This window comes from Pagrus major, chromosome 12, assembly GCF_040436345.1.
Source record: "Pagrus major chromosome 12, Pma_NU_1.0".
Lineage (NCBI taxonomy): Eukaryota > Metazoa > Chordata > Actinopteri > Spariformes > Sparidae > Pagrus > Pagrus major.
In genome coordinates this window covers 20065206-20091537 of record NC_133226.1, presented here as the reverse complement: position 1 = coordinate 20091537, position 26332 = coordinate 20065206, and the positions used below count along the sequence as shown (strand labels likewise).

At 41.1% G+C, this 26332-nt stretch overlaps 4 protein-coding genes across 8 annotated transcripts in view; 2 read left to right on the top strand and 2 right to left on the bottom strand.

The window, feature by feature from the left end:
- Positions 1-638, top strand: part of cdk5rap2 (CDK5 regulatory subunit associated protein 2) — a 33301-nt gene extending 32663 nt beyond the window's left edge. For 4 of the 5 annotated variants that reach the window (XM_073477647.1, XM_073477649.1, XM_073477648.1 and 1 more), the window contains exon 50: positions 86-638. In XM_073477647.1, coding sequence (XP_073333748.1) covers positions 86-109 — 24 coding nt within the window. In that variant the 3' untranslated portion in view covers positions 110-638. The remainder of the gene's footprint in view (positions 1-85) is intronic. The other variant, XM_073477646.1, reaches the window with a different exon arrangement.
- A 1-nt stretch (position 639) lies between these two features.
- Positions 640-16332, bottom strand: nup188 (nucleoporin 188). Its single transcript, XM_073477650.1, has 44 exons — positions 15945-16332; positions 15299-15435; positions 13858-13912; positions 13502-13575; positions 13334-13418; positions 13168-13248; positions 12860-12904; positions 12648-12740; positions 12401-12520; positions 12022-12233; positions 11628-11742; positions 11188-11388; positions 10447-10527; positions 10236-10328; positions 10011-10130; positions 9792-9918; positions 9485-9643; positions 9017-9143; positions 8826-8913; positions 8619-8695; positions 8389-8503; positions 8126-8246; positions 7956-8022; positions 7497-7622; positions 7114-7354; positions 6666-6872; positions 6396-6565; positions 6201-6270; positions 6047-6114; positions 5739-5934; positions 4935-5012; positions 4767-4852; positions 4498-4643; positions 4224-4402; positions 3907-4107; positions 3405-3497; positions 3126-3278; positions 2824-2961; positions 2645-2719; positions 2262-2477; positions 2007-2138; positions 1850-1923; positions 1529-1658; positions 640-1433 (listed from the first exon to the last, which is right to left on the bottom strand). The coding sequence occupies exons 2-44, from the start codon at positions 15322-15324 to the stop codon at positions 1254-1256; spliced, it is 5241 nt and encodes a 1746-aa protein (XP_073333751.1). The 5' UTR covers positions 15325-15435; positions 15945-16332; the 3' UTR covers positions 640-1253.
- dolk (dolichol kinase) lies at positions 15860-19958 on the top strand. Its single transcript, XM_073477651.1, has 2 exons — positions 15860-15936; positions 16514-19958. The coding sequence occupies exon 2, from the start codon at positions 16655-16657 to the stop codon at positions 18224-18226; it is 1572 nt and encodes a 523-aa protein (XP_073333752.1). The 5' UTR covers positions 15860-15936; positions 16514-16654; the 3' UTR covers positions 18227-19958.
- Positions 19959-19978: 20 nt separating this feature from the next.
- phyhd1 (phytanoyl-CoA dioxygenase domain containing 1) lies at positions 19979-25365 on the bottom strand. Its single transcript, XM_073477652.1, has 11 exons — positions 25256-25365; positions 23193-23351; positions 22525-22600; positions 22393-22440; positions 22265-22320; positions 22118-22180; positions 22002-22023; positions 21741-21869; positions 21481-21597; positions 20752-20878; positions 19979-20259 (listed from the first exon to the last, which is right to left on the bottom strand). The coding sequence occupies exons 1-11, from the start codon at positions 25319-25321 to the stop codon at positions 20211-20213; spliced, it is 912 nt and encodes a 303-aa protein (XP_073333753.1). The 5' UTR covers positions 25322-25365; the 3' UTR covers positions 19979-20210.
- Positions 25366-26332: the final 967 nt, after the last annotated feature.

Sequence of the window (26332 nt, the reverse complement as noted above, 5' to 3'; positions counted from 1 at the left end):
TACCCTGCATGTCTAAAGGCCAATGTGAAGTGGCTGTTGGTGTTTGCAGGCTGATGTTACAATATGTTGTCAACTTCCGTTTCAGGAGGTTCCAGTCAATGGCCAGTAGGGGACACTACAGACCTGCATCCTGAGCAGCTAAGCCTCGCTGTTTCTAGACGGACTGCAGGCAGCAGACTCTCTGAATCCTCCGAGGATCACAACAGTGACGCCTCTTTACACTGCAGCTACTAAACCTGCTGCTACTCAGCTTTTGATAATGTAGCTACCTAATGTTCATCAGGCTTTACTATCCTGCCTTTCTGTCCTGCTGTACGACTGTCACCTTACTCTCCTGATATCAAAGCCTTTTTGTACTTTAAATTGCACATGCCTGCCTTTTAATTTGATTTATTTTAGGTACTGAAGTTGTAAAAGCTTTTTTTTAAAAAAGAAAATGCCTTTGTAAATAGTAGCTCCTGCAATTTAAATATTTTTCCTTTATTCTTTTTATATGATGCATATAAGAACATGAAAATGTATTTTATTACTGACTTTATTGTTTTTACCTGTTTGTTTTCACCGGTCAGTTTGTGTATAGGATGGTTCAAAGAATTATGTTCAAATGCAGTAAAGAAAAAACATTTAATGAAACTCAACTGTGGTACAAAAGTCCCTTTATTAGCATATACATTTTTTTTTAGTACAAATCTTGGCAGCCACTTATAAGCAGAGATAGGAAAATAGCAAAGTTCAGATCAAGATTTAGTTAAAATGAAGAGAGTTTGAAAAAAGTACAGTGCTGCTTTACAGAGCGAGCTGTTCTACTACATCTAGTCATTGTACATATGAGGATTAAATTTGAAAGGTCTAATTTTTCTTAAGTAGCACTTGAAACGTGTCTGGTCCTTAAGTATCATCAAAGTGACCTATAAAACTAGGTCTTGGAAAGTTAAACCACAGTCAATGACTGATGTTTAGTAGCACCAAGATCTCTTCATTATACATGTTTGTTTGGACAATCAGGCAGCTTCTTACTGGCTTCAACACTTTGGTTGTGGTCGTGTCAGGTTTTGTCATAACAGCAGTTTTGGCAAAATGAAATGGCTCCAAACAGAATAAACTCACTGCAGATCACAAATTTGTGCTATTTTTAACTACTGCAATAACTGTACATAAAAATGAGGCATAACACCAGAAAGTTGTTTTTACTGAGGTACAAAAACAATGTTGGCTTTGTAAAACGACAGTGAGAGTCTGGGATCCGTGTACATCTATCTCTGTACGAGTCTGACAAACGCCTGAACAAGCTGGATGAACGGCTCCTGGCCTTCGTGGCTCGCCTTGGAGCCAGGCGTGGGGGGTTTGGACTGGGTGGAGGGGAGGATGCCACTAGCCGGTGAGGATGGGGAGCCTCTGCGGAAGTGGCGGGAGAGGCTTGAGAGAAGAGTGCTCTGTAGGGGAAAGAAAGACAAACTCAGAGGTTAGAAAACAATATATATATTTAGTGCCTTTATAAAGGGTATGACCAGCATTAGTGATGTCTCACCAGTTCAGAGCTGAGCTCCTGTTTGAGCCTCTGTTTGTCTCGAGGTAGGATGGAGGGATCTTTGAGACACCGAACAGCCTGAGAGATCAGCACGTAGAAACAGTTCTCCATGGTGAACATCAGCAACGACCTGAAGAAGAAAAAATTGAATTCAATGTTCTACAGCAAAACTAACAACTGAAAGGAATCGTTTGACATTTTGAGAAATATGCTTTATGGAGTTAGCTAAGATCAATTCGCTCTCATTTGTCCATATGAAGCTACAGCCAATAGCCGACTAGCCTAGCTTAGCATAAAGACTAAGGAGGGAAATTTTCTCACTTCAGAGCTTGAATCTCCTCTGATGAGGCCAGCGAGACTATGCTCAAGGAAACTGGTTCCTTCTTCTTCTCCATCTGTGAACAAACACCACAAAACAATCAGGGATCTCCCGTAGGCCGACTGCAGCTGAAGTTATATGATTATATTAGACATCTACCTCGCTCAACATGCTCAGGGCCACGTTGATGGTGGCCAGCAGGGTTCCAAACGAAGGAGCCACATCAGGGTCAAACGCCGGAGTTGTGAAGCTGAGCACAAACAAGGTTCGATACTCTGCCAAGTCCATACTCTGACAAACAAGCAGAGATGCAAATCAGCATTTTTTTTAAAATTCTCCTTCATGTTTCTGTGTTCATATCTTAGCATAAATATCAGCGGAAGTGGAAGTTTTTCCATGAATAAGCAGGCTGACCTGGTCCAGGAGTATCTGGCAGCAGTCTGGAGTGAAGTGTTGCAGTGTTGCCAGGGTTTTACTGAGGATCTTCAGAAGACTGCACTGCACAGCCAGCAGGGCCTTCTGCTCGGCTTCCTCTCTCTCCCCGCCACCTGCTGCCTCTTTAGATGGGGTTTGAGCGGGCCGCTGCGTCCTGGGGAGGGGACCAGGTGGCAACGCCTCACCGTTTTTAGCCTAAAGAAAACAAAAAACAAACATAAAGTTGTTATTTATCTAAATAAATCCACATATTGGAGCTCTTTTACTTAATTTCTTGTGGCAGCCAAGTTTATTTGAGAAATGTAATGATACTACAGTGCTTGTCATTATCAAATCATATGAAAAAAGTCCTTGTTGCTGACCTGGAGGTAGTGATGAAGCATCTTCTTGCTGTGGAGCAGATACGTGCAGGTCTGGCACAGATAACATAGGTTCACCTGCACAGACAGATAAATATTAAACAACTGAATACTGAACTGAGACTGCTCTATTGCAGCTGGTGTATTATCTCGGCTGCTGTGCGGCTCTTCTCTGGACTTGCCTGTACATCTCGGAGCAGTTTGGGCAGATGAAACTGCCACTCCTTACAGAAGCTCGAGAGCTGCAGCAGGAAACCAACCGTGTGATCGGCCTCGTCTAAACACGCCAGGCTCTGCACTGTCCGCACTGCATTCAGACACTGAACAGGACAGAAAAGATGAAAATTTGTTATTATTATCGACAACAAAAACATCCACATTACCAGCACACAACAATGAAATGCAGTTATAACATTTAAGTTGAGCCCCAGTATTTAATCCCTTTTAATGCAATGAGACAACTTCCATGCCATCACAGTCATACCTGCAGTATGCGCTCTTGATGTACTCCAACAAAGTCCAGGGCTTCGTTGATGAAGTTGTAGCGCAGGGTTTTGAGTAGACTCTCCATTAAAGACATGCAGAGGCGGTAAACCCCCGGCCAGCAGGCGGAGTCCTGGGATTTCCGGGAGAAACTCTGCTCAAAGACAGATAATGTGTTGTTATATCATGTTAATGCAGTGTGTTTTGTCTGAGTCATTAAGCAATGCTTTAACAGAAACATTGTTTCACAGAGGAACGCTATAATTTCATTTTTTATTACCTGTGATGCTCCATTTGAAGACCCCTCATAGACACTCAGAAGAGGGAGGCAGATGGTCTGGATGACTCCTGCTCCAGCAACAGCTGCTGCCCCCTGGAGGACAAATGAAGACGCTCTCAATGTGTGACATCTTTAATTGATGTGAAGGATCGATTTACACACATTTGAGTATGCTGGAGGTATTCTATATATTTTTCTTATTGTGAAAAAATCCCATGAAAGGAACAATAAATTGATCCTAGTAGCAGGTAAATGTCCAGCAAATGCACGCATGTTAAAGTAACTTTTACTTAAAAAAGTTAAATGTTCAGCTGTTTTGGAAATTGCTGAGCCTATTTAAAAACAAAACTATATAATCGCAACACATTTTAAAAGATTCATTTCTACAGAGGGAGCAAATGGACTTGTGAGACTGGGTAGGAAAGAGTCAGATATATTTAGAGATAGACTAACATCATCCTTCAAACTTCACAGTAGAAAAGTGTGTTTATGTGTTGTGTACCTGTGGTGTGCGGGCCAGTGTGAGCAGCAGGTGAAGTGCAGCCTCAGTGAAGTAGAGGTTGTGTTTGGATCGCAGGCTGAGCTCAACAGCGCTGAGCACCGAGGGGAGGACTGGAACCCTCCTCATCACTGAGACCCAGTGCTCACCGTCCTCATCGGTCCGACACAGCTCCTTCGCTAAATGCAGTGCTAACACACACACCTGAGATAAAGAAGAAGAGGCTGAAATTAATTTCATGTTGGATTTACAGTGTTGTGTGCACTGTCACACTATTATTCAGTGCATTTTAAACATCTATTTGCCAATGTGTGGCCTACCCCATCTCTTTGGTCCTTCTGTGGGCCGCGGGGAGAATCTGTCTCCATGCTGTCCTCGTCTTCCGCTGTGTCTGCCGTCTGGCTCATGTGACGAGTATTGTCAATGAGCGCCAGGGCCTCGTCTTTCACAGTCTCGCACACAGACAACAACAGCTGGGGCAGCTGGGAAATATCTCCTCCTAGTTTACAAAGAAATCAATTGATGAAAACCTTGAACTACAAACTGCAAGATTAGATACAAACACAGACAACAGAAGACACACACGTCTCTTACCGTTGAGTCCCTGAATCTGCAGCACAGAAATGAGTGCAGACAAGATTTTGGCTTTGGTCCTCTCCATCATCTGCTGGTCAGCTTGCAGGACACTCTCCAGGATCAGGGAGAGGGGAGACAGGATGTCAGGGGCTGTTGCTACCACACTGGAGACAGAAGAGAGCAGTGACAGAGTCTATTAGAGATAAAGGAGCAAGAATATTGCAAGTATAAACTGCTGACTGAGACTTAAACAAAACCTGGACGCTGTCAAAAGCATGAATACACACCTTTTCCACTGTTTGAGGAGGACGAGTAGTAGAGTGGCCATCATGGATCCAAGACGAAGACAAGGCACGGACATGGGTGTAGTCAGCTGAAAGAGAGAGAGTTTGTAAGTAAAACAGCAGTAAAAGGTAAGAGAAATACCAGACATATGTAATGCCATGATGACTTACAGCAGCTTTGGTCCCATCTAGGACGTCCATGAAAAGCTTCAGTTTGGTCGAGTCATCTGTTACCTGCATCACATCGGACTGAAAACAGAAAATATAACATTCATTGTTAGATAATTTTTTTGATACGGTCCATCTGCATGAGGTTTTGTGCAAAAACACCAGTGAATTTTTTTTCATGCAACTTAAAAGATGCAAGGCTAATTTTTTTTTTTTTGTGTGTTTAAAGTAAGAATAAATCAGCCAAATAAAGGCAACAAAATCAGTGGCTGCAGTGGGATTTGGACTGTTTAACGTGTGAGTCAAGAAGTGGACCCCTGTTACAATGCATGAAAGACTTTAAAAAGGAACCAGCCAGGACAAGCGGTATCATTCTTCTCATCAAACATTTGGCAAGAAAACAAGTGTACTTCCCAAATGCTGAAATATTCCTTTGAGGCAGGCTTAACAGGGCTTTCATGTATACTCCATCAGAACTGCTTGACAGTTGGTAGAAAAGCTTCATAAACCCACTTCCACCCCCACACCTTTCCAAAGTGAGATTAGAGGAGCTGTGTCCAAATATTTCTATACCCTCAAAAACCACCAATCAATCATTCAGACCTACTGCAAGCCACGATCGGAAATAAACCAGAGTTTTTTCCTATTTTTTCTTCCTGGTCTATTTCTGTAACTTTTCAATGTTAACAACAATTCGTTTACCAGCTTTTCACCCATGTTAAGAACTAGTTCTGATCAAGTATACCCTGCATCCTTTATCCAAACACCTACAACATTCTAACCAGGCCTGGGTTTGCTGTAACATACATGGCTAGTGGAAAGAATCAGCAGCATCCTCCATGCAGAGATCAACATCTGGGTCTCAGGGAAGTAACAGATGCCTTCCTCCTCCATCTCCACCACATGGCACACGAGAGACTTGACGTACTGGGACCAGTACTCATATCGTCGTGCATTGGAAAACTTCTGAAGACCATCTTTCAGCGACTGCTCCAAAGAACCACTGTAACAACGCAGACACAATTAACATTTATTATTATATGTGAGATAAGCTGTACATAAATGAAAGTGACAAATATGAAACACTTTTATTACATCAGGGATTCTGGGATTACCTAACAACATAGTAGATTTCCAGGCCGATGATTTTCATGACAAAAGCACACGTCTCCAGAACACATGGCTGGGGGGGGGAAATGCTCAAATTGAAATATCTGACATCCAATTACTCCTGAAATCATTATAGCTGCAGGAAAAAGAGCAAAATACCTCTGTGGTATCTGAAGGTGGGGTGAGTGTTCCAAAGAGAGGTGTTGTCAAATTTTCCCAAAACCGTTCTCTGTATAAAAAAAAATAAAAAAATAAAAAAAGCAGAAATGGATTCATAATTCTCCATTATTCAGTCTTTTAAAACACCAAGTTGCAAATCTTTTTCCAGGTCAAAGTGAGGTATAATGTGCTTACTTTTTACGCAAGACGGAGATGGCACTGTCTCTGCGGTCCTGCCAGAGGGCGAGGAGGAAGGCCAGGGCTGCTCGGTGGAGCAGCGGAGGACACCAATACTTTCCCTGCTGTTTGGAGTCAATCAGGTCCAACACCACATGAAGACAGCTCCACTCACCAAGCAGAAACTCCTACAGGTTAAAGCAAAGAACACATAGATATTTTGAATCCAGATACAGCACTACTCAAAGTAAAACTAAATACATTTCATTGTATCACTACACATCATACCTTTGACCCTTCTTTGCCATCCTTGACTTCCAGGTTTAGGAAAAGCTCAATGAGGCCGGGCTGGGTTTCCACAGCAACCGTGAGGAACTCAAGGATCATGACCTTGATCCTCATGTCTTCCGTCTTGCTCTGCAGCCGGGTGAGGAACGCATCACGGATGGCTGCTGCATCACTACCAAGGCAAGCGTAGACTGACATGGGAGCCACCTACAGATAAAATATGAGTTCAATGTCAATACTTACTGTACAAAACAACAGCACAGCGTCATGTTCGAAACAAACCCATCAATTCAAATAGATACTGTATGTATTTAATATTTTCTCAAATAAAAACCGGCAGTATAAATAAAGATTGGTCCCAAATACTGGCCAGGGACAAAACAAGGGTGGATCAAAAAGAGTAAATGAAAGGCCCCAGGTCATTATTTGATTTATCAAAAGCCCTTACTGTGGCCAGCCTTTTGAGCAGCTGGATTGCCAGGCGAGGCAGCGCTGGATCATGTTTGTGGTAAATATACTTGGCCAGGACAACGATGAGATTGTTGCCATGGCCACCATGTTGGGTCAGGGCCTGCTCAAGAGGGGACACCACGTCAGATGGCGGCTTCAGGCGGATGACGTTGTTGGTGACAGAGAAGGCCAGTTTGACTGTCTGGATCAGGATTTGACCGGGACCCTCAGAGCCACAGCTGGAAAACACAGAGAGAAAATACAAGAAAATATAACGATTGAATTTCCTAACATGACAACACAATTTTCAGTCGATGACAAAATATGGAACATTTGGGATAATTATATGAAAACATAACGAGGACAACAAGGTCTGTTCACCTGCTTGGCTGTGCAGCCAGGACTACATCGATGGTGTCAACTCCAACTCCCATAATATTGACAACTGCCTGTCCAGCCTCAGTGTTTGCCAGGCTGTAGATGCACAGAGACTGAAGGGTGGGGGTGCTGCATCACGAAAGAAAAGAATAAATCAACTTTCAAAAGCCAAAACACTGTATTTAGTTCACTATCATACGAACAAAAAAAGAACATTTGAAAGCTGGAAATGGTATATTTTTGTCAATTCTTTTAAATAAGTCTATCAATGCATAGGTGAAAAGTGTGTGCAGGTACTTTTTCATTGAAGTTCTATCTATGCATTAGCAAATTATACAATTGTTAATTTCTAAATGAACCATTTTCAGACGCAGATATGGTTATGTTCATTATTATCATTCCCACCAGCCTGTTTGTAGGATTTGACTGAATTTACATAAAACATAGTTTAAACAGACTTACCTGCCCTGATCCTCTCCCTCTGGGCTCAGATTGAGGATGGCATGGATCAGCTCCAAAATAAGACAACCTTCAGCAACATAAAAAAAAAAGTGTTTATTCAGTTTTACATCCATTTCCATTCTGAAAGAAAGAAACTCGCAACCATTGTCATGTCAGACATGTGCCCTTACCTATCCTCTCCCTGACTCCATAGGTGTTGTAACGCCACTTATGGTAGGTGGGAAGCATCTCCTTCAACACAAGCAACACACAGGGGACCAGGCCTTTGTTCTGAGTGCTGCCAAGCTGACCCTGAAATTTACCAACAGGGAGAGAAGAAGAGAGATAATATGTACATAATAGTAGCGGGACAACACATTTATAGATTCATTTTGTATAAAAATCCCAACGTTTAGCAGTTGTTTACATCTAATTTGGTAAAAACTGTTACTACCTTGACCAGAGTTGTAATGAGACGAAGGAAGGCAATGGTCACTGCGTACTCCCCCCTTGGCTGCTCAATCTGGACCAGTAGGTTGCCATAGTTACCTGCCTTCATCCCTTCAGCACTAGAACAAAAACAGTTGTGTTTAATACTTTATATTACCCCCCAGAAATAAAAGTCTGATGTTTGGCAGACAAACTAAACATTAGGCAGCACACACAGCGAGCTTTTAAAATTACCTCACACACTGAGCCATGTTGGTCAAAGGGTTGGAGGCAAAGGGGAGGAAGCCTGTGTGGTGCAGACTGGACCACACCTGAATGTTAAAAAAAAAAACAAAAAAAAAACGAAGATATATAAGAGGTGTGTTTGGAGGATTCAAGAACAGTGACTTTAAATCTTCGATTTTACTTTCTGTTCACACTACAAGCACCCAGCATACCAACCTTCCCAGGCATCCTTGCAGCCAGTACGGAGAGGCAGTTCACGCAGGAGGCGATCACATCCACTGGAGGATTGATGACGGATGTTAACCTAACACACAGATTAAAAGATAAATGAATTACTTGTTTACAGTCAAGGCTGTTTCAAATACACTTTAGTGTTTGATGGGTATGCCTCCCTAAAGTTAGTTTACCTCTGCAGTAACATGTAGATGCGTGAAGTGAGGGGCAACAGACAATCTGACACAGTCCAGTCTGTGCTGATGATCTTATGGACCAGATCAAGGATGGGCTTCACACGTGCACAGTGAGCTAAAACATCTGGAAGAAAGAAAAGCAAAAAAACAGAAATAAACTTGGCTGAAAAAAATTCAAATCAGATGACATAATGAAAAACATTTGCTAGATAAGGTAAATATATCTTATCTTAAATTATGTTTCAGTTAAAGTATCTTAATTACAAATTCTGCAGCCCTGACAGATATACATTTTTTAAACATTTCTGGGATTCCTTCAGCAATAACAGTTAGCAGTTACTGAGGTGCTATGCTGCTCCATTTGGATTGAGTATGAATTTGACAGATGGCCAATTCTTAAATATGAACACATTTAAAGGATTTAACCATCTGCTTGTAAGAATGAATGTACAACCAGTTGCGTACCTGCAGTTGAAACCACGTGGAGCAGCATCTCCACCTCACAGGTGAAGAGAGTCCAGGAGCTGTAGGAGTGCTCCCACCGAACCACGTAGCCTTGCTCGCCTCCAATCATCACCTGGCCCAACACTCCCTGTGGCATCCAGAGGTTAGTCTGCCCTGTGCCTGATGATTGAGATGAAATGTTAGAGTGGAGGTACTTCATGAAAAATCTTAAATCTTCTATAATTATGCCTAATATCACCAGACATTTTTGGGAACACTAAATCTTTACCCGCATTAAAATCTCAGTGTTACAACCAAACAAACTAACCAAGAGGGTAGAGGAGTTTTGGTGTCTGTCTCCTCCAAAGTGTCTCATCATCCTTGGAGATGATATCATTTGGTTTATGCTTGTAAACTTGGGTATAGAAGGACATCTTATCCAAAAAGTTGTACACCTGCCAGATAAAAAAAAAAAAAATTTAAACCAATTACATTAGGCAAAGAAGAGCATATATAATATTTATGTCTATGCATGTGTGTAATCTACCTTTTTAACGGTCGACTTGTTTGACAGAAGTGCAGTTAGAAGCTGTAACAGTGGTCCAATCTTATGAGGAAACATCCCGACTGCACTGTCCAAGATCATTCCCAATCCCATGTTCGGTTTCTGGATTTTAAAAAAAATCGACAAAAAGTAAAGACTATCAACATTTTTTTTGTTTTTATCCAAAGTTATCTCTGATGAACCTTCGCATTTTTGTTTTTTTCTCACCATTTCCCAAAAGACTTCAGCCAGATTGGGAGCAGAGAGGACCTCACAGGCAGCATCTATCAGATGGGAGCACTGTGTCGCCACACCGTCAGTCTGTCACATGCATTATGACAAATGAAGTTGTTAACATCGGTTACAAATATGGATGTGACTGAGGAACAATAAACATAACATATACATATATAAAAACATGTGAAATCTGGATGTATACCTGTAGGCTTTCCTCTTCAAAAGAAGTGATGACAAATGAGAGGAGACCGTAGATACACATCTTTGCTGTGCTTGCTGTGCACTGGAGGAAAAGAGTCAAAGAGTGGTATTACGTAATGTAGTATAACAATACAAACACATATCTGAGCAGAGACACGGGTGGCTACTGTTTGTGATGCTGTGTCACATATCTTATCAGAAAAAATGTGAGGGTTTTTAGAGTTAGAATGACAATAAAGGCATTCCGATTGTCAGTGAAGATGTATATCTTCTCACTGCATCGTCTTCACTTAAATGTCTGGCTGCGCTGCAGATATAAACCACAGCTTGAGGGACATGATTATGCAACCAGAATTGATTTAGCTCAGATTCTGACTATAAACTAATCCTGTGCAGCATGTTTTCCTACTGACAGGTGGTTTTCATTCTAGCCCTCTCATTAGAGACTAGTTTATGTCTGAGGCCCCATGTGATTAAATTTAACTACCTGGTAAAGAAAACCAGAAGCACGCTGAATCCTGACAACAAAATCCATGGCTGTTTGGCCTTTGATTCAAGTGTGGATTAAGACCTTGTGAATGGACTTCCTTCACTTGATGTAGTTCTACCCAGACATTTAAGCAGTTTAAGGAATGGTAGCAGTGGAGAGGCAAAACTGTGACACGGTTTTAATGTAGTAGCTGAGACAAGACAGTATACATTAAAGGCACGGTTTTGTCTGTGTGTGCCTGTGTTCTCTTACATTATTCCCTGAGACTCCGAGACCTTTCAGCATAGTAGAAATGTACTTGAACACCCCCAGCTGCAGGGCGGTGTTGCCTATCCTCCTGATCACGGGGCTGGTCTCGTCTGGTCGCAGAGTGTGTCTCAACAGGACCCAGGCCAGCAGCACAGGCCCGTGATGAGGGATATCACCAAATGTCAGCAGCAGCTGATCCATCTCCTGAAAGAAACAGAGGAAATACGGTTTCAGAAATAATTTTCTGTAATTTGGATGAATGAACGTTAAACTAGGGATTGGATGAGGTCATTAATAAACATTTAGTCATTTAAAAAGGGCCACTCTTTCTTTTGAGTTTTTCCTGAAAAGCTTTGGGCCAAATTTAGCTCATTGTTTGGATTTTTTTTCAGTATTATTGCGCTACAGTTGCATTACATCGTATGCACAGACTCTGGTCGAACCTTGATGACATCAGGAGCACTGGAGAACTGATGTTGTTCCGTACGGTCTTCCAGGGCACACTTGTGCAGGAAGTCTATGTCCATTCCCTCAACCAGGATGAGAGAGCTCAAATATCTGCAGGCCAGAGAAACATACAAGACATGAAATACTATACAAGGAATGAAATATTAAAGAATGTACTTGATATTACAATACTACAAATTCCCCAGATCCCACTCAGATCAAGCATCTGTGGGATGTGCTGGAAAAAGTCAGATCCATGGAGGCCCCCCCCAATATTCAGCTTTTCAGATTATCTCACAGATTTGTAATTATGTAGACAGTGATGCAGACATTTTATTTACACTTCCCGGAGGAAGATATATCGTTTTAACACTATGGAGGTGCTCTTACCCGATGCGGTCAACCAATGCGTCCATGCTCTTGTCTACTAAGTGTCTGTTGGTCTGCCGCAAACCAAAGCCTTGTTCTTTGAACATTTTGGTGAAGCTGAGCAGGTCGGATGGGCTCATCTCAAAGTAGGCGTAATACAGAAAGATGATCTCCAGCAGCAGCGACTGTTCTCTCAGACACTGGAGGAACCATAGTGACACCTGCCTCTCCGTCTATAAAAAAAATTAAAATAAAATATAATATAATTTTACATCCTTTGACAAATATCACTGTCGGTTCTGAACTTCAAGTCAAACAGAACAAATGTGAGTAATATTTATGTATGATTGAGGTAATTGTAGATCGTAATGACCAAATGTGAAGCAAATCAAATTATCACCATGAGGTTTCCATGAGTTTCCCATGTTGGTGCTTCTGCTTTGAAGAGCTTCTCAAACTGTGACTGGTAGTTGCTCACCAGGTCCTTCTCCAGTTTATTTACACAGTTACTGTACTCAGCCTGGACAAAAACACACACACTCAGTTATGTTACAGAAGTAAGAAAAACTAGATGTATTTTCAGTGAGAAATACGCAAACAGTGTTCTTTTAATTTTCTGATGTGACCCAAATCCAGCTGCTTCTCACCCTGTAGGGATGTCGTTCATCCTGAAAGTATGTCAGCAAGAGCAGGACACATCTGAGCAGACACATACGCTCATCGTAGTAATAGTCAGCAATCTGTGAATACACACACACACAGTAGGTCATACTTTTTGGATTAAATATTGAAATGTAACTGAGCTGAATCAAGTGTAACTATTCAGCCAGTGTAAACGACTGCTGATCGCTGTACTTACCTTCAGCAGCAATGCCTGGCTTTGTCGCTCATCCTTGAGAACAACCTGTATGAAAGACTCCGTTAGTCACCAGCTGAATATCTTTAACAACACTTTCTAACAATCTTGGAGTCTTTTGATCCTCATGCAAAAAGGTGACCTTAATCAAAGTCACTACAATAAAAAACATTAAAACATTTCTCAATACTATCATTTTTCTGTAAAAGCTGCACATGGCAGTAGCTTTTTTGTGTGCTGCAAAAGTGCACCAAGATTTCAGACACAAATTTCATCACAGCTATGAAAAAAAACTAAGTGAGAACAGACACCTTTAACGAATCACGGGTTCCTCTGTAGTCCTCCTGTAGGTAGCACTGTAACAGCTGCACACTCTGCTGCTCATCAAGACCCTGTAAGATTATTAAAGCATTAACTTATGATCAAATCATGAAATGCAACACCAAATGAACCCATGAATTCAAGTCTAACGCTTACCAATAGTTTACTGATCCTCAGACCAAAATCCTTCAATGGCTGTGCAACATCCTTGTTGTCCTTCACTTTCCCAGCAGAGGATGAGCTAGAACAAGTGATTCTGACATTTACTCTTTTGGTTGTAATGAATAACAGTGCATTTGATGTTAGGATCAAACTGTGACATACCTGGGTGGCTTGTAGTAATTGAGTCCTTGATGCAGTCTGTCCCAGTGTCTGTCAAGTTCTGCCTCTATCTGTGCCTGTGCCCATCAAAAGTTGCATAATACGAAGAAAGAAAATCATTATGTCATTTGGGCTAGTGTGACACTGTCTAAATACCTAGACTGTCAGCGGACAACAAATACATTTCCGTGATTTTGGTACAACCAAACTCAGTCAGAAAAAAAGATGATGATTTTTTTAATCCAGTCAAAACCATCCTAACTCAAACTCTGATTCAAACTTCAAAATGTTGTGTCAGCTACACACTCTTGTAAGTAATGGTAAATCAAAAAAAAAAAAAATGTGGCAAGAAGACATACCGGTTCTCGCAATGCAGATCTTCCTAGCAGTATGGTCCATAATTCTCGACAGCTTCTAAGAGACAAACAGGGGAATTTTAGAAATGTGATCATATATATTAATGTATAAAACACGGGGAAGAAGCAGTCAGTAGTCAGTTAATCCGGATGTGAAGGTACAATTTCAGCTAACAGGTTTTAGGCAGATTAGGGTGGGCAATAAGTCAACATACACTGAGATGATATACATGTGTCAACCCTCATTTTTCATACCATTTACACTATGGTAGCTATTCTTTTGATCTCTCTGTTAAAGTATTTTGATCTGTCAAATATTTAGCTGGATAAGCCGGGGCCGGGCTCCAGGGTGCAACTATCTTGGTCGAATATGCGGCCAAAAATCTGTCAAGTGCAACTTAACATTTTCACTGGTCACACTGGTGAGACCAGTGCATTATTGGGTGCACCTAAATGAAAACATTGGGCACTCCAGTACCACCAGTCTGAAAATCTGGAAGGAGAAACATTTCTGACTAGTAGTAATACCTATAAACAGCTTAAACAAAATGTAACCAACAGCCATATGTCATGACATTAAAATGCACATGTATAATAAAGTATTTTTCCATACATCAGCTGTGAAACAATTTTTGTAAACACTTATACAGAGAGTCGGTGGACTATTTGTGTCACTACATCTCAAAGCTATTGGAAAAATATAATGAATATAACACGTGTTGAAGCCCTTAATAAGGCTGGCTGTGTCTGTTGTGTTGCTGTGCTCTTTATAGCTCATTCATTGTAAAGCTCATAGGATGCATTTTCAAATGCTCTCCTTTCATATTATACCTCCATCAATTTCCACAATAGATTACTTGTCTGTTCATATTAACTGACTGAAAAATACGCATTATACGATGTATTAACAAGTTGAAGACTGGATAGTTTCAGTGGCAGCTAGTGGGTGTGTTTTCAAACTGTGCAGAGGTCATAGGTAATATTTTCCATTCAAATAATCTGAGCTAATGTACTAAGTCATTGTCCTATCTGTGCCCAAACACTAGCGTTAGCCTCTGCTACTTTGTCACAACCAACTATTGTATTATTTTAAGCGACCAAGCGTGGCATATAGGCATTTTAACGAGAAACGTACGCACTTATATTATTTTATTAGCCAGATGCATATTTCAGAAGTCATCATGCTGTTGTTGACATGCGGCTGACACACCGCGTTCCTGTGAAGCCATTCAAATGTTCAACTGTTAGCAGCTGCTAAGCTAGGTTAGCGTGGTGCTAACAGCTCAAAAGACACACTGTCAAACATAAACGTTACTGCAGATCAGACTAAATACGAACTCGATAAACAGCCACGCTTTGTAGAAATGTCTACTCACTGATGAATACTTTTAAAAACTATTTAAATGAGGTGGACGTTAACTAAAGTTTGTTGCTATCTGCCTACCTGACGCTCATCTCCGATTCCGCCATCTTCGTTCCTGCCTTGTGATTGGTTGTTGCGCTGCGTCGTCATTACCGTCATAGGCCCGTTCTTCTTCTTCTTCGCCGCCGCCGTCTTCTTTTTCATAAAGCGACCGCCATCTTGTGGAGTGAAGTAATTATAGCTTTATTTCTAAATCCAGTCACTAAATTCTTCCAAATCCGTCTTATAAACAAAAATTCACGCATAATTAAGCGTAACGTATGCCTTTTACTTCACATCTATAACCTGGCATGATTATATTTTCGTTTATGCTATGCTAAAATGGTCGATTCATGTTTAATATTGAACTTGCTACAATGTAAATAAGGGCGTAGCTACCTTTGTTTTTAAAGTTACATATTCAATATGCGCTTTCTTAACGTCACAAAATAAATATTTAAGCATAATATTTTTAAAAATAAATTAAAAACAAACCAAAACCACGCCTTTAAGAGACATTTTTTTAGGGTTGTACCACGTGATACAGCTGTCAAATATGGCCCCTTCCTACTGGGTGTGAGCAACGGGACAGCTGACAAAGGAAAGGAATCTGTCAAAAAAAGGACGGCACCGATTCATATCACAGCACACCTTCGTCCAGATAACACTGCACTAATGTGGTACGTACGCATGTCTTTGTCAACCTGGGTTTCATTTCCATTCTGCCAGCAGTTTGCTCCTGTGGCGTTATGCTAACTCGGTGGAGTCAGCTGTATTTCTGTCGTTAGCTTGATGCTGTCCGAGGTTGCAGCATCCTTGGCTTGCAGAGCTGGCCCCGCTCGGCTGTATTAGCACGGATGTGAGAGATGACTCCTTTTCGCCATGTTCGTCAGATGTTGATGGCCATGTGTAAACCTCCACAGCCGATTAAGCTCACTAGAAGACAATACCATCTTCTAACCCCCACAGGAACAAAAGGTTGCAGCTGATGTAGAAAGGGCATGAATTTCTCCTGGGGTCTCATTCACGTGCTTAGAGAGCTGTGTGGATTTCACACAGGCTGGGTGAATGTTCAGTGTGGCCATAGTTCACGACAGAAAGCAGATAAAGCATGCGCAAGGTTCTCTGTTAATATTAGCTAAGATGACTCATGAACTCAGTGCACCCGGTCTCACAACAACTCAGCTCATTATGGTATTTTGTGATGTTTTTGAATGGTAACCTCACTGATTTAATTTCCCCTCTTTTTTTTTCTAGATATCCTTAGCAAGAGAAAAATACCTGCCAAATGATGAAGTGTGCCAGAGAGAGGAACTGACAGAAGAAGGCCTTCTTTGTTGCAGACCATCTGTTCAGATCAAACCCTCCTCCCTCCCTGTGAGCTTCCACCCTGCAGTCATGCAGATCAATCCAGTGTACGTGGAGTCCTCTGTAGTTTTGGCTGTGGTGCTGTGTGTCCACATGGCCCTGTGGAACCAGCACTCCTGGTGCAGCATTGCCCTCTTCATCCAGGCTTTCTACGTACAGCACAAATGGGACCGTCTGCTCAGGTCGGGGGGCGCCGTGTTCCAGTTCCGTCCCGCAGCAAACAGCGGCATCGTCCCGGCCTCCATGGTGATGCCTTTGCTGGGCCTGGCGCTGAGAGAAAAGTGCTATGCCTCAGGGAATGTCTACTTTGAGCGCTTCTTCATGGTGGTCACCATCACAGGCATGATGCTGGCTCTGTTTCTCTCCCTGATTGCTCTGGGCATCACGAGGCCCGTACCCACCAACACTTGCGTGATCGCAGGCATGGCTGGCAGCGCGATTCTCTACACGACCAAACAGACGCTGACGGTGTCTGAGGTCATTGAGGTCTTAGAGGTGCTGTTGATCTTCGTTTATCTCAGCCTGATTGTGCTTTACCTGCTGCCACGCTGCTTCACACCTGGAGAGGCACTCCTCATTGTCGGTGGAATCAGTTTCATCGTCAACCAGCTCATCAAGCGCTCCCTGAACCTGGCAGAGGTCAAAGGTGATCCAGTGAACTATTTCCTACCAGTTGTAGTGGTGGGGTCGCTGCTGCTGGGCGTTTTCTTCGCCCTGCTCTTCTGCTTCATGGAGTCGGAGACTTGGGTGTCATCACTCTTCTTTCACATGATGACAGCAGTTCTGGGCCTGGGAATCCTCATGCCGTGGCTCTCATTGTTCATCGGCCGGCACCCCATCATGTGGCTGCTGGACTTTGTCACGTTAAATGACAGGAGACTCTGTCTGCTGGGGTACTGGGTGTTCCTGGCTGTCGTGGCCACTTGTGTTGTGTTACACCAGAACTACCAGCGCCAGTCAGGGTCCAAGAAGCACCAGGCCTCGACTGTTGTCAGGAAGTACTTCCATCTGATCGTAGTGGCCACATACGTTCCGGGGCTGATATACGACCGGCAGCTGCTTCACGTTGCATCTGTGGGTTGTTTGGCGGTTTTCTTGTTCCTGGAGTACTCGCGATACTTTCGGATCAAGCCGCTGGGTCAACTGCTCAGGCAGGTGCTCACCTTGTTCCTGGATGAGCGGGACTCTGGGCCTCTCATCCTGACCCATGTCTACCTGCTGCTGGGCATGTCTCTGCCCATATGGCTGTTCCCCAGTCCCTGCGCCCCTAAGGGGATACTTCCCGGTGCAGGCGGCCTGGTGCCATATGCAGGTGTGCTGGCTGTTGGGGTCGGAGACACTGTGGCGTCTGTGTTCGGCAGCACCATGGGGGAAATCCGCTGGCCCGGCACGAAGAAAACCATGGAGGGGACGGCAACATCTGTGTTCGCACAGATCATCGCCGTCGCCATGTTTCTCATCTTTGATGGAAGCATCAATCTGAACTCCACCTACTCATGGATTGTTGGTTCCATCACTCTGGTGGCCATGCTGGAAGCCTACACCTCCCAAATAGACAACCTCCTCCTCCCACTCTACCTCTTCATCCTGCTGTTGCTTTGACTGGACAGATGGCAACAAAAACAAATCCCTATTACTGGACTAAGCTCTTTCTGAGGGGAGAAAGAGTTGAATTTGGCAAAAACAAATGTATTAAAAAATATAGTAGAAGTTCTAGAAGTCCCTTTTTAGGAATCAGTCGATTTCATCAAAACGGGGAGTCACTTTTACTAGCACAAGAAAGAAAAAGATAAAAGCTTAATCGACGAGTTAATTGACGTTAATGTCAACAAACCAATGTGGCAGCAGACGTGATGATAGCATGACATTAGAGTCTGTCGCCTTCAGATCACAGGTCGTTTCAGTATCAGTTGCTTTGAGAAATGAGATGGTGACGAGTTGCAAAATATTCTTTGAGTCATGTCTGCAGTGCCGCGGTGGTGTGTGGTTTCTTTTGCGTCACTGTCCTGGCGGCGAGGTACTCGACTATGACACCAACCACTCCTGAATTATGCAACAGGAGATAGTATCAGCAAAGCGGAAAAATGTCCTTTTAAAACACTAACAGACGTATATACGCTGCTAAACGACAAATCAATGAGGTTTTCCTGTCTTTTCCCAAATTGATACATGCCTTTGTATTGCCTTTGAAGAACATTATTTAAAGTTAGCTTATTGATGTCTTTTTCTTAACCAACGTTTTTGTTATTAGATTATTTTGCCTCCCCGATGGCAATATGAAGTACTTACTGCTGAAAATATTTGCCTTAAGAAGTATATTTTCTATCACACATTACCTACTGTTGTAGATGCTGTAGATGAAAGCATGAGCAGCCCCTCTCGACTCTTCTTTATAAGGGCTGATTTTTACTTCAATATGGCAAAAACTCACTATGCTCCTGCATGACAATAATGTGAAACTCAGTACTGTAACATGTACACAGGTATACTACAGTATATTTTTGTTTGGTAAACTGATTTTGCTTAATATTTCTGAGGTTCGATGGGACCCGTTAAAGATAGACTTAATATATACATTTCCTTGTGATACTGAGCCTACAAGCCCTGCAAAGTTTTGGAGTCTGTAGATATGCTTTGGGCCAAAACGATGAACATAAGGCCCTTTCTTTTGAACATTTTGTGCCACAATTTATTGAATATATGCTTTATAGAATTATCCTCAAATGTCATCAGGTTTCATCTCATCATTCTTAGATGAGGATGCTACAGTTTATAACCTGAAACTTGTTTTCGGCATGAGTTAATGAACAACCTTTTCTTTATGTTCATCTGTAAAAGTTCTTTGGTGTTTTTATGTTGTAACAATTTATTAGCATGATCCTACTAGTATGTTGTTTTTGCCATCATCCTTACATTTATTAAAAAAAATGTAATATTGCATGTTGAGTGCATCAGAGAAGGAAGATAACGTTGATATGCCTCCTGTTTTTGTCCAATTTGTTGAATTCTCACTTGATGTTTGAGAAGTGCGACTGACTGATGACATGAACATTACTAACCCTTTGATTTATCAGCTTGAGTTAAAGTTGACATGAGAGGTTTGAAAGTTGTGATAATAATTTGTTCCCAATTTTGTTGTTTTTCGTTCAAAATACGTCTTACAATGAAAGTACTTGAAAACAGAAATGCTCACTGTTGTCTGTAGAAAAAAAGAAATAGGAATCTGCCATCTCATTTTGACACAGAGTCATAACAATGATCTTGAACAATAATAATGCCGGTTGGTGACGATGTTGAAGAGGAGCTGCTGAATAAAAGTATATCTAAAGATCAAGTTGCATTGTGGAGTCTCCATCAAAAAGTTTAAAAATCTTTATTCAAATTATTTTTTTTCAGGTCTATTAAAAATTCTCATTTTAAAAACTTTCATCAAAAATGTGAGTTGGTCATCATTAAGGTGTTTTTTAGGGTACAAAACACACCATGAGAAATTGTTGAAACAGTTCATACATGTTGGTCCTTCTTCAAGAAAGAAATTGTTGCGTGTCTGTCCAGAAACTGCAGCGAAAAATGCTCAATACCTCCTTCATTTCGTGTAGAGAGGCGGGAAAGGGAGCTCTTCGGTGGGCTGCAACCTTCAGGACCAAAGAAATGGAAACAGCTGTGAGTCTTAGTGAGACAATGTCACTTATAAAAGAAGACTTGACAAAAACTTCCTCTTACAAATTAAAAGTCGAGTTAATACGCAATAAAACACACCCATAATCAGTTCAACACAGGCTGCACAGCTGTAGCCTAACATTAGCTAACTTTGTAGATACGTCCTGCATTATAACAGACATTACGGAGTCAGTTTAATGACTCTTCTCTACTTGTACTACTTTGGTTGTACTCCTTGTGCTACTGTTATTGTTTTAGAATTAACTATAATCCCACAACTGTAGCAGCAAACAGTGTGCTGGATTAAGCAAATTTATTTTATATTGCTTTTTCAGCTTTCCAATCTGTTTTTTCTTTTTTTTTTTAAGTGTCACTTGAACTTTTCATTTATCCTTCTATGTGCTGATTGTGACCACCATCTCCTGGAAACACCTCATTTACATGAAAAATAACTCTTAAAGTCTCACCAGTTGTCTGGGCTCCAGCGGGTGTCCTGGGACTCCATGACGTGGAAGGTGTAGACATGGCGAGATTCTTCGGAGGTGTTTTCAGCACTGCGATGCACCACCTCCCCGTGGATCAGGACTACACCACCTGAGCAGAGAGGTTGATGGACGGGTTGGAAATGTACAACAGTGGACCAACTTTCACAGCTTTTTTTTTTGGTGCTACACAATACTTACGATGTACAGTAAATCGTTTAGTATATACAGTAAAATGTCAGATATAGTGATAGAGTCATCATTTCCAAGAGCCCAAGATGGCATCTTCAAATGGCTTGTTTTGTCTGATCAACTGTCAAAAACCCGACAATATTCAACTTACAATCAATATACTGTGAAATCTAACAAATCCTCAAATGTTACGAGCTACAAAAAGCAAAGTTTTGGCATTTTTGCCAGATGAATTCCTTCATTATTTAATCTATTGTCAAAATGGTTGTAGATCAAATTTCTGTCGATTCATTAAAGATGTAATATGTAAAATCTCCTCATTAAAATGTCTGAATATTACTGGAAATTTGCTGAATATTTTGTTGAGTTGTGTACTTGTGATTTGAGTTTTTAGGCGTGTGAGTATGGACGGAGAATATTTCTGAAAAGGTGATCATTGTCATTTTAACCTATTATTTAAACCTATTTTAAAAACACCATGTAAGCTACGTGTGGACTAGACCTATGACACAGGTGAATTACCTTTTTTAACAGGTGCAGAGATGAACTTCTCGTCATCATAGGTCTGCTCTCGGCCGATGAAGTCTGTCAGGGGAAAGGTGCCCGGTGGGGTGCGCACCATACGCCGAGAAATGCCGCCTTGGGAGTGACAAAATAGTGGCTGGATTGTTGTTATTATTATTATTATTATTATTATTATTATTATTATTATTATTGTTGACAGTCGCTTAGTACTAATGGAGCAAGGCAACAGTACAAGGTTAGTTATATGGTGAGCTTACTGTTGTGTGTGCCCGGGATAAACCACAGGCAGCCATTGTTAACAGTGGCATCTTCCAGGGCGATCCACAGCCCCATAACTCTGCCCAGGGGCTCCGTGTACAGAAACGTGGCGTCTTGATGCGGTGTCACTAAACACAAAGACAAAAATCTGTGACAAGGCTATTTCATGAAAAGAAAGTTTACTGCATACATTTTTCAAGTGGATTTTTTTGTGTTTTTGAATTTCTTTTTAATATATTTATATATATTTGTTTTCTTACCTTCTCCACCAATCCCTGGTTGCTGGAGGAGAGAGAAAAGAAAAATGATATCTCACACAGACTACTCATATAGCTGACACTACAGGTTATTTCATAGATAGACTTCAGTGCTTTACCTTAAAAATGAACATGCTCTGCAGTATCACAGGACTCACAAGCCCCAGCTTCTTCGCTATGCCCTGTGAAAACAACCCTTATGTGAGTGTTGGTTATTGTATAACTGTAGTACATCATCCTCTGATGCTGTTCAACAGCTCACTCACCTGAATTCTGGGTGAATGTGTAACCTTTTTGTACAATGGTTCATAGGCATGCAGTGCTAAAAGAGAACAACTGGGATTAGTTATGGACTCTGTACATGGGGCTGAGGAGAAATTATTCTAAACCTTACCATGTCCGACTTTATTGAGTGAACGCTGTCTTGGTACAATGAACTCCCCTGCAAGACAAGAAATGCTTTAACTATCTAATTTGGAAATTTAACCATATAAATACAATGGACAGGCAAGACTGAATCTCTCACCTTTGTCGTCAAACACTCCTTTCTCAAAGAAAAAGCGGATCTTATCTCCACTGGTGATGAAGTAGTCAGCATTTCCCTGCAGGTCAAAAGGTTGACATCAGTCACCTGATCCAGCAGGGAATCATTGCATCACAGAGAGCAACACTAGCGTTCAAAAGTTTGGAATCACCTGACACAAAAGCTTGATTCTGTGCAGTCAGGTGGCTGAGAAGACGACTCTTTATCTTTTTATTGGTTTTTCACACTTTGAGTTTTGGGGCCAAAACTATTTAAAATGTAAAATAAATAATACATTGTGTGCCTGAATTATGTTGTTTTAATCAAAGCAAAGAAGAAAAACATTCATATAAGAGGTGATTTCAAACTTTTGAACGGTAATGTTCACCCTGCTGACACTGATCAGACCATGTTGACATAAGAGTTTGCTATTAGCCTGAAAGGAAGGGCAGTTAGGGTCGAGGTAAACACTGTGAATCGCTGAGGGGTAATGGACCTACAGACTACACGAGATCATGAACATGATGCAGTTAGTGCACGTAAGTGGGAACCTTACCTGCATCTTTAAGAGCAACACGATGGAAAGCATGTAAGAGAAATGTCATGACATGAAACCGAGTCACTGACACTGTTAAAGACTCATCTCACAGTGTTATAGCGCGTTGGGTCACCTGTGTTTTGAGCTGCTCGTCGTGATAGGTGGAAAAGGTGGTGCGGCAGTACTCTGGGACGTCCATCTGGTCCACTATCTCCGTCATCCTCTGCCTCAGCTCATCACACTCCTGAGCGGTCAGCAGCCCGTCCAGAACCACATATCCATCCTCCATGTACTGTGAGGAGAGAGGAAAGTGCTGCTGGGTCGGTTTCACAGTCAAGATGTTTTGTTTTATTTCATGAATATTTCGACCTTTATGCACAAAAATGTTCATCAGATTTAAGTCAAATTCAGGGTCAGATGTGAAGCATTTACACACACTCAATGTAGATTATTTGGCATCACTCAGGGTAAATCATGTAGTTTCAATTAAGCTGGGACGAGCTGATCTCCCATGACTGTTTCCACTTTAACACAAAGATGCAAGTCAAGTAGAAAAGGGGTCCTTTGTTGTCTCAGATTTAGGTCTTGTAAAGGGTCAAACGTACTGCACTTACACATTAAATGTATTCTTGATTGAAACACATGATTAAGCGGTAAAGGATCACAGAAAAGGCCAAAGTTATTTGTCCTGGTTGCGCCCTGCCTATTCAGACTAGGACTGAAAACTAACATTTACATTATAGATTCATAGATTTTAGTTATTTACACAATAAATTGATGAAATGTTTTATCTATGTACTGTAAGGAAATAGTAAAAAAAAAAATAAAATGCTGATCACACTTTCCAAAACCAAAGGTGCTGCTTTAAATAAAATGCTTTTATTGTTTAAAGTATGAATTCTTATATAAGTTACTGGGTTTTATCATTTTACTCTCACGCAATTTTATTTCATCCGAGCTTCTTTTTAAACTGTTGCTCTTTGTGTGTTGTTTTTAGCTGTTCCTTTTCTGTGAAGCACGTTGTAACCTTGTTTTTAGTCAAATTTTACGTGCAATATTTTACTATTTTAATGTTTATCATTATTTGTATTGCTCGTTTTTATCTTTTATTCTTTATCTTTTATTATTTTAACTACTCCTTTTATCGCAATTGGTGTGCATTAGTCTCTGAACCTGTTTTCATACCATATTTTTTCAATCACAACTCAATTCTCGCCATATCAATAAAGTTTGATTGGTTGGTTGGTTTATATATAAATAAAGTTTATGAATATTGTCATTATTATCATTATTATTATTATTATTATTAGTCCAAACCTCAGAGGTATTTAATTTACTATCATATAAAACAATAAGTGCAGTGAATCTTCTCAGCTGTAAAGCAGAAACAGGTGAGTATTTGGCTTTTTAGCTTGTAAATGAACCAAACTATTGATTGGTTATTAAACATTATTATTCTTCTGATTATGAAATATTGTCTAACTTCTGCTCTGGAAAGCTGCTCCATGAACAAACTCAGTCTCAGTATATTGGTCTGGTTGTGCTTGCAAACATGTAAAAGTGAAGATATCATGTTAAAATATTACTTTTGTAAAAGTAAAAGTCAATCAAACGATTAGCACATGTATATACTGTAAACTAGATCAGATATAATATCCATCATTTTTCTGATCATCTGAATCAGTGTTTTTTAATCAGAGTGCAGATCAAATAAATTAATTACAACATTTGCGATAAAATAAAAGTATTAGAGAGAATACAGTACTTTTTTTTTCTACAAAATGTAGTGGACTGGAAGTATAAAGTGGCAGAAATTCAAAAGCACCTCAAAAATGGTACTTGAGCAAATATACTTATTTACACTCCATCACTGATATCCACACTAACAGGAGAGATAGGGCCCTTCAGAGTCTCAGTGCAAAGAAATGAGCATTTAGTCGTATAAATGGTGTTTTCCACAGCATGTGATCGCACAGAGCTCCTTCAACAGCCCACTTGTAGCTTCAGCATGTTATGTAATGAGCCTGAAATGTGCACATATACTATCATGCATGAAATAAACAGTACAATCATGCAAGAAGATGATAGAGGAGGCGAAAATGAGTCTCCAGAGAGCTGCAGACGTCTTAGATTTGACTGTTTCATCATAAAGTGCAGCGAACTGTACCTTAGTGTCGATTGTGATGTAAAGCTCACCTTCTGTACATCCCGATCCGTCATGAAATCCATGTCTGCGGTCTTCTCCGGAGGCGTGCAGCTCATGGGACAGATATGTAGGCTGAAAACTCCAACCTGCGGCCACTGATTTGCGATCACGTGACGTGTCGAGATCAATTAAAGTATAACCCCCATTGTAACCATACACAGAGGCCGTAAGCTAATAGGATTTTGGACTTTAACTCCTTCGTTGCGACACAAAGGCGGAGCTGCAGTAGCGCAGGGTGACCTGTAGATGTCACTGTTGATGTAACACAGATACAAACACAAATGAACTACGGCGGCCTGCAGTGGACACGCTGGGTTGTGCTGGTGGACTGTCACCAAGTAGGGGAGAGTGGGGCCTGTCGTCACACTTTTTACTTTCACTCATTTGTCACATTTTATCTGAGTCAGTGCATGAAAGGTAAAAGTAAAAAACAACAACAAATATACAAATAGTCAAGACAACCAACTCAGTGTGACAACTTCTCCCTATGACAAGAGCCCTCGCTCTCTCCTGCATTAACTCAAGATTTTTATTCAAGAACAAATCTGAGATACTTTTACTTTTAATTTGTTTTTCAGCTTTAGTTACTTTATAGATGAAGATGTTACAAACAAAACTAAATACATGTGATGCACTGTTGATGAAGGGCATCCTGGTCATGGTAATTCTAAGTGCAATTTTGTACATGTTTCAGTTTCTTGAAGAAGTTTCCCCTCTCATCCAAGAGGCTTCTTCAGTTCTAACTAACTGGAAGGGAGGTGCAGGCTTTAATCCCTGTGTGGGAGTGCCCTCACAGTTTCTTTAGGGCCACTTGTGAGTCATGGACCCACCCGGCCTTCACGTGGGTTGTTAGGGCTAGGTGAGTCCAGGTGTGAATGGTTGTTAAACTGTCTGGGGAGGGAACTCAGTACAGCATTGTAGGTGGGTGATCATTTTGGATGAGAGGTGAAACGTCTTCAAGAAACTGAAACGAGTCCAGTTGCCCACGATGTAGCACTTACAATATACGATGCACTGTTATAGATTAAAATACCCAAGAGAACTTGAAATACTTAAAGCAACACTAC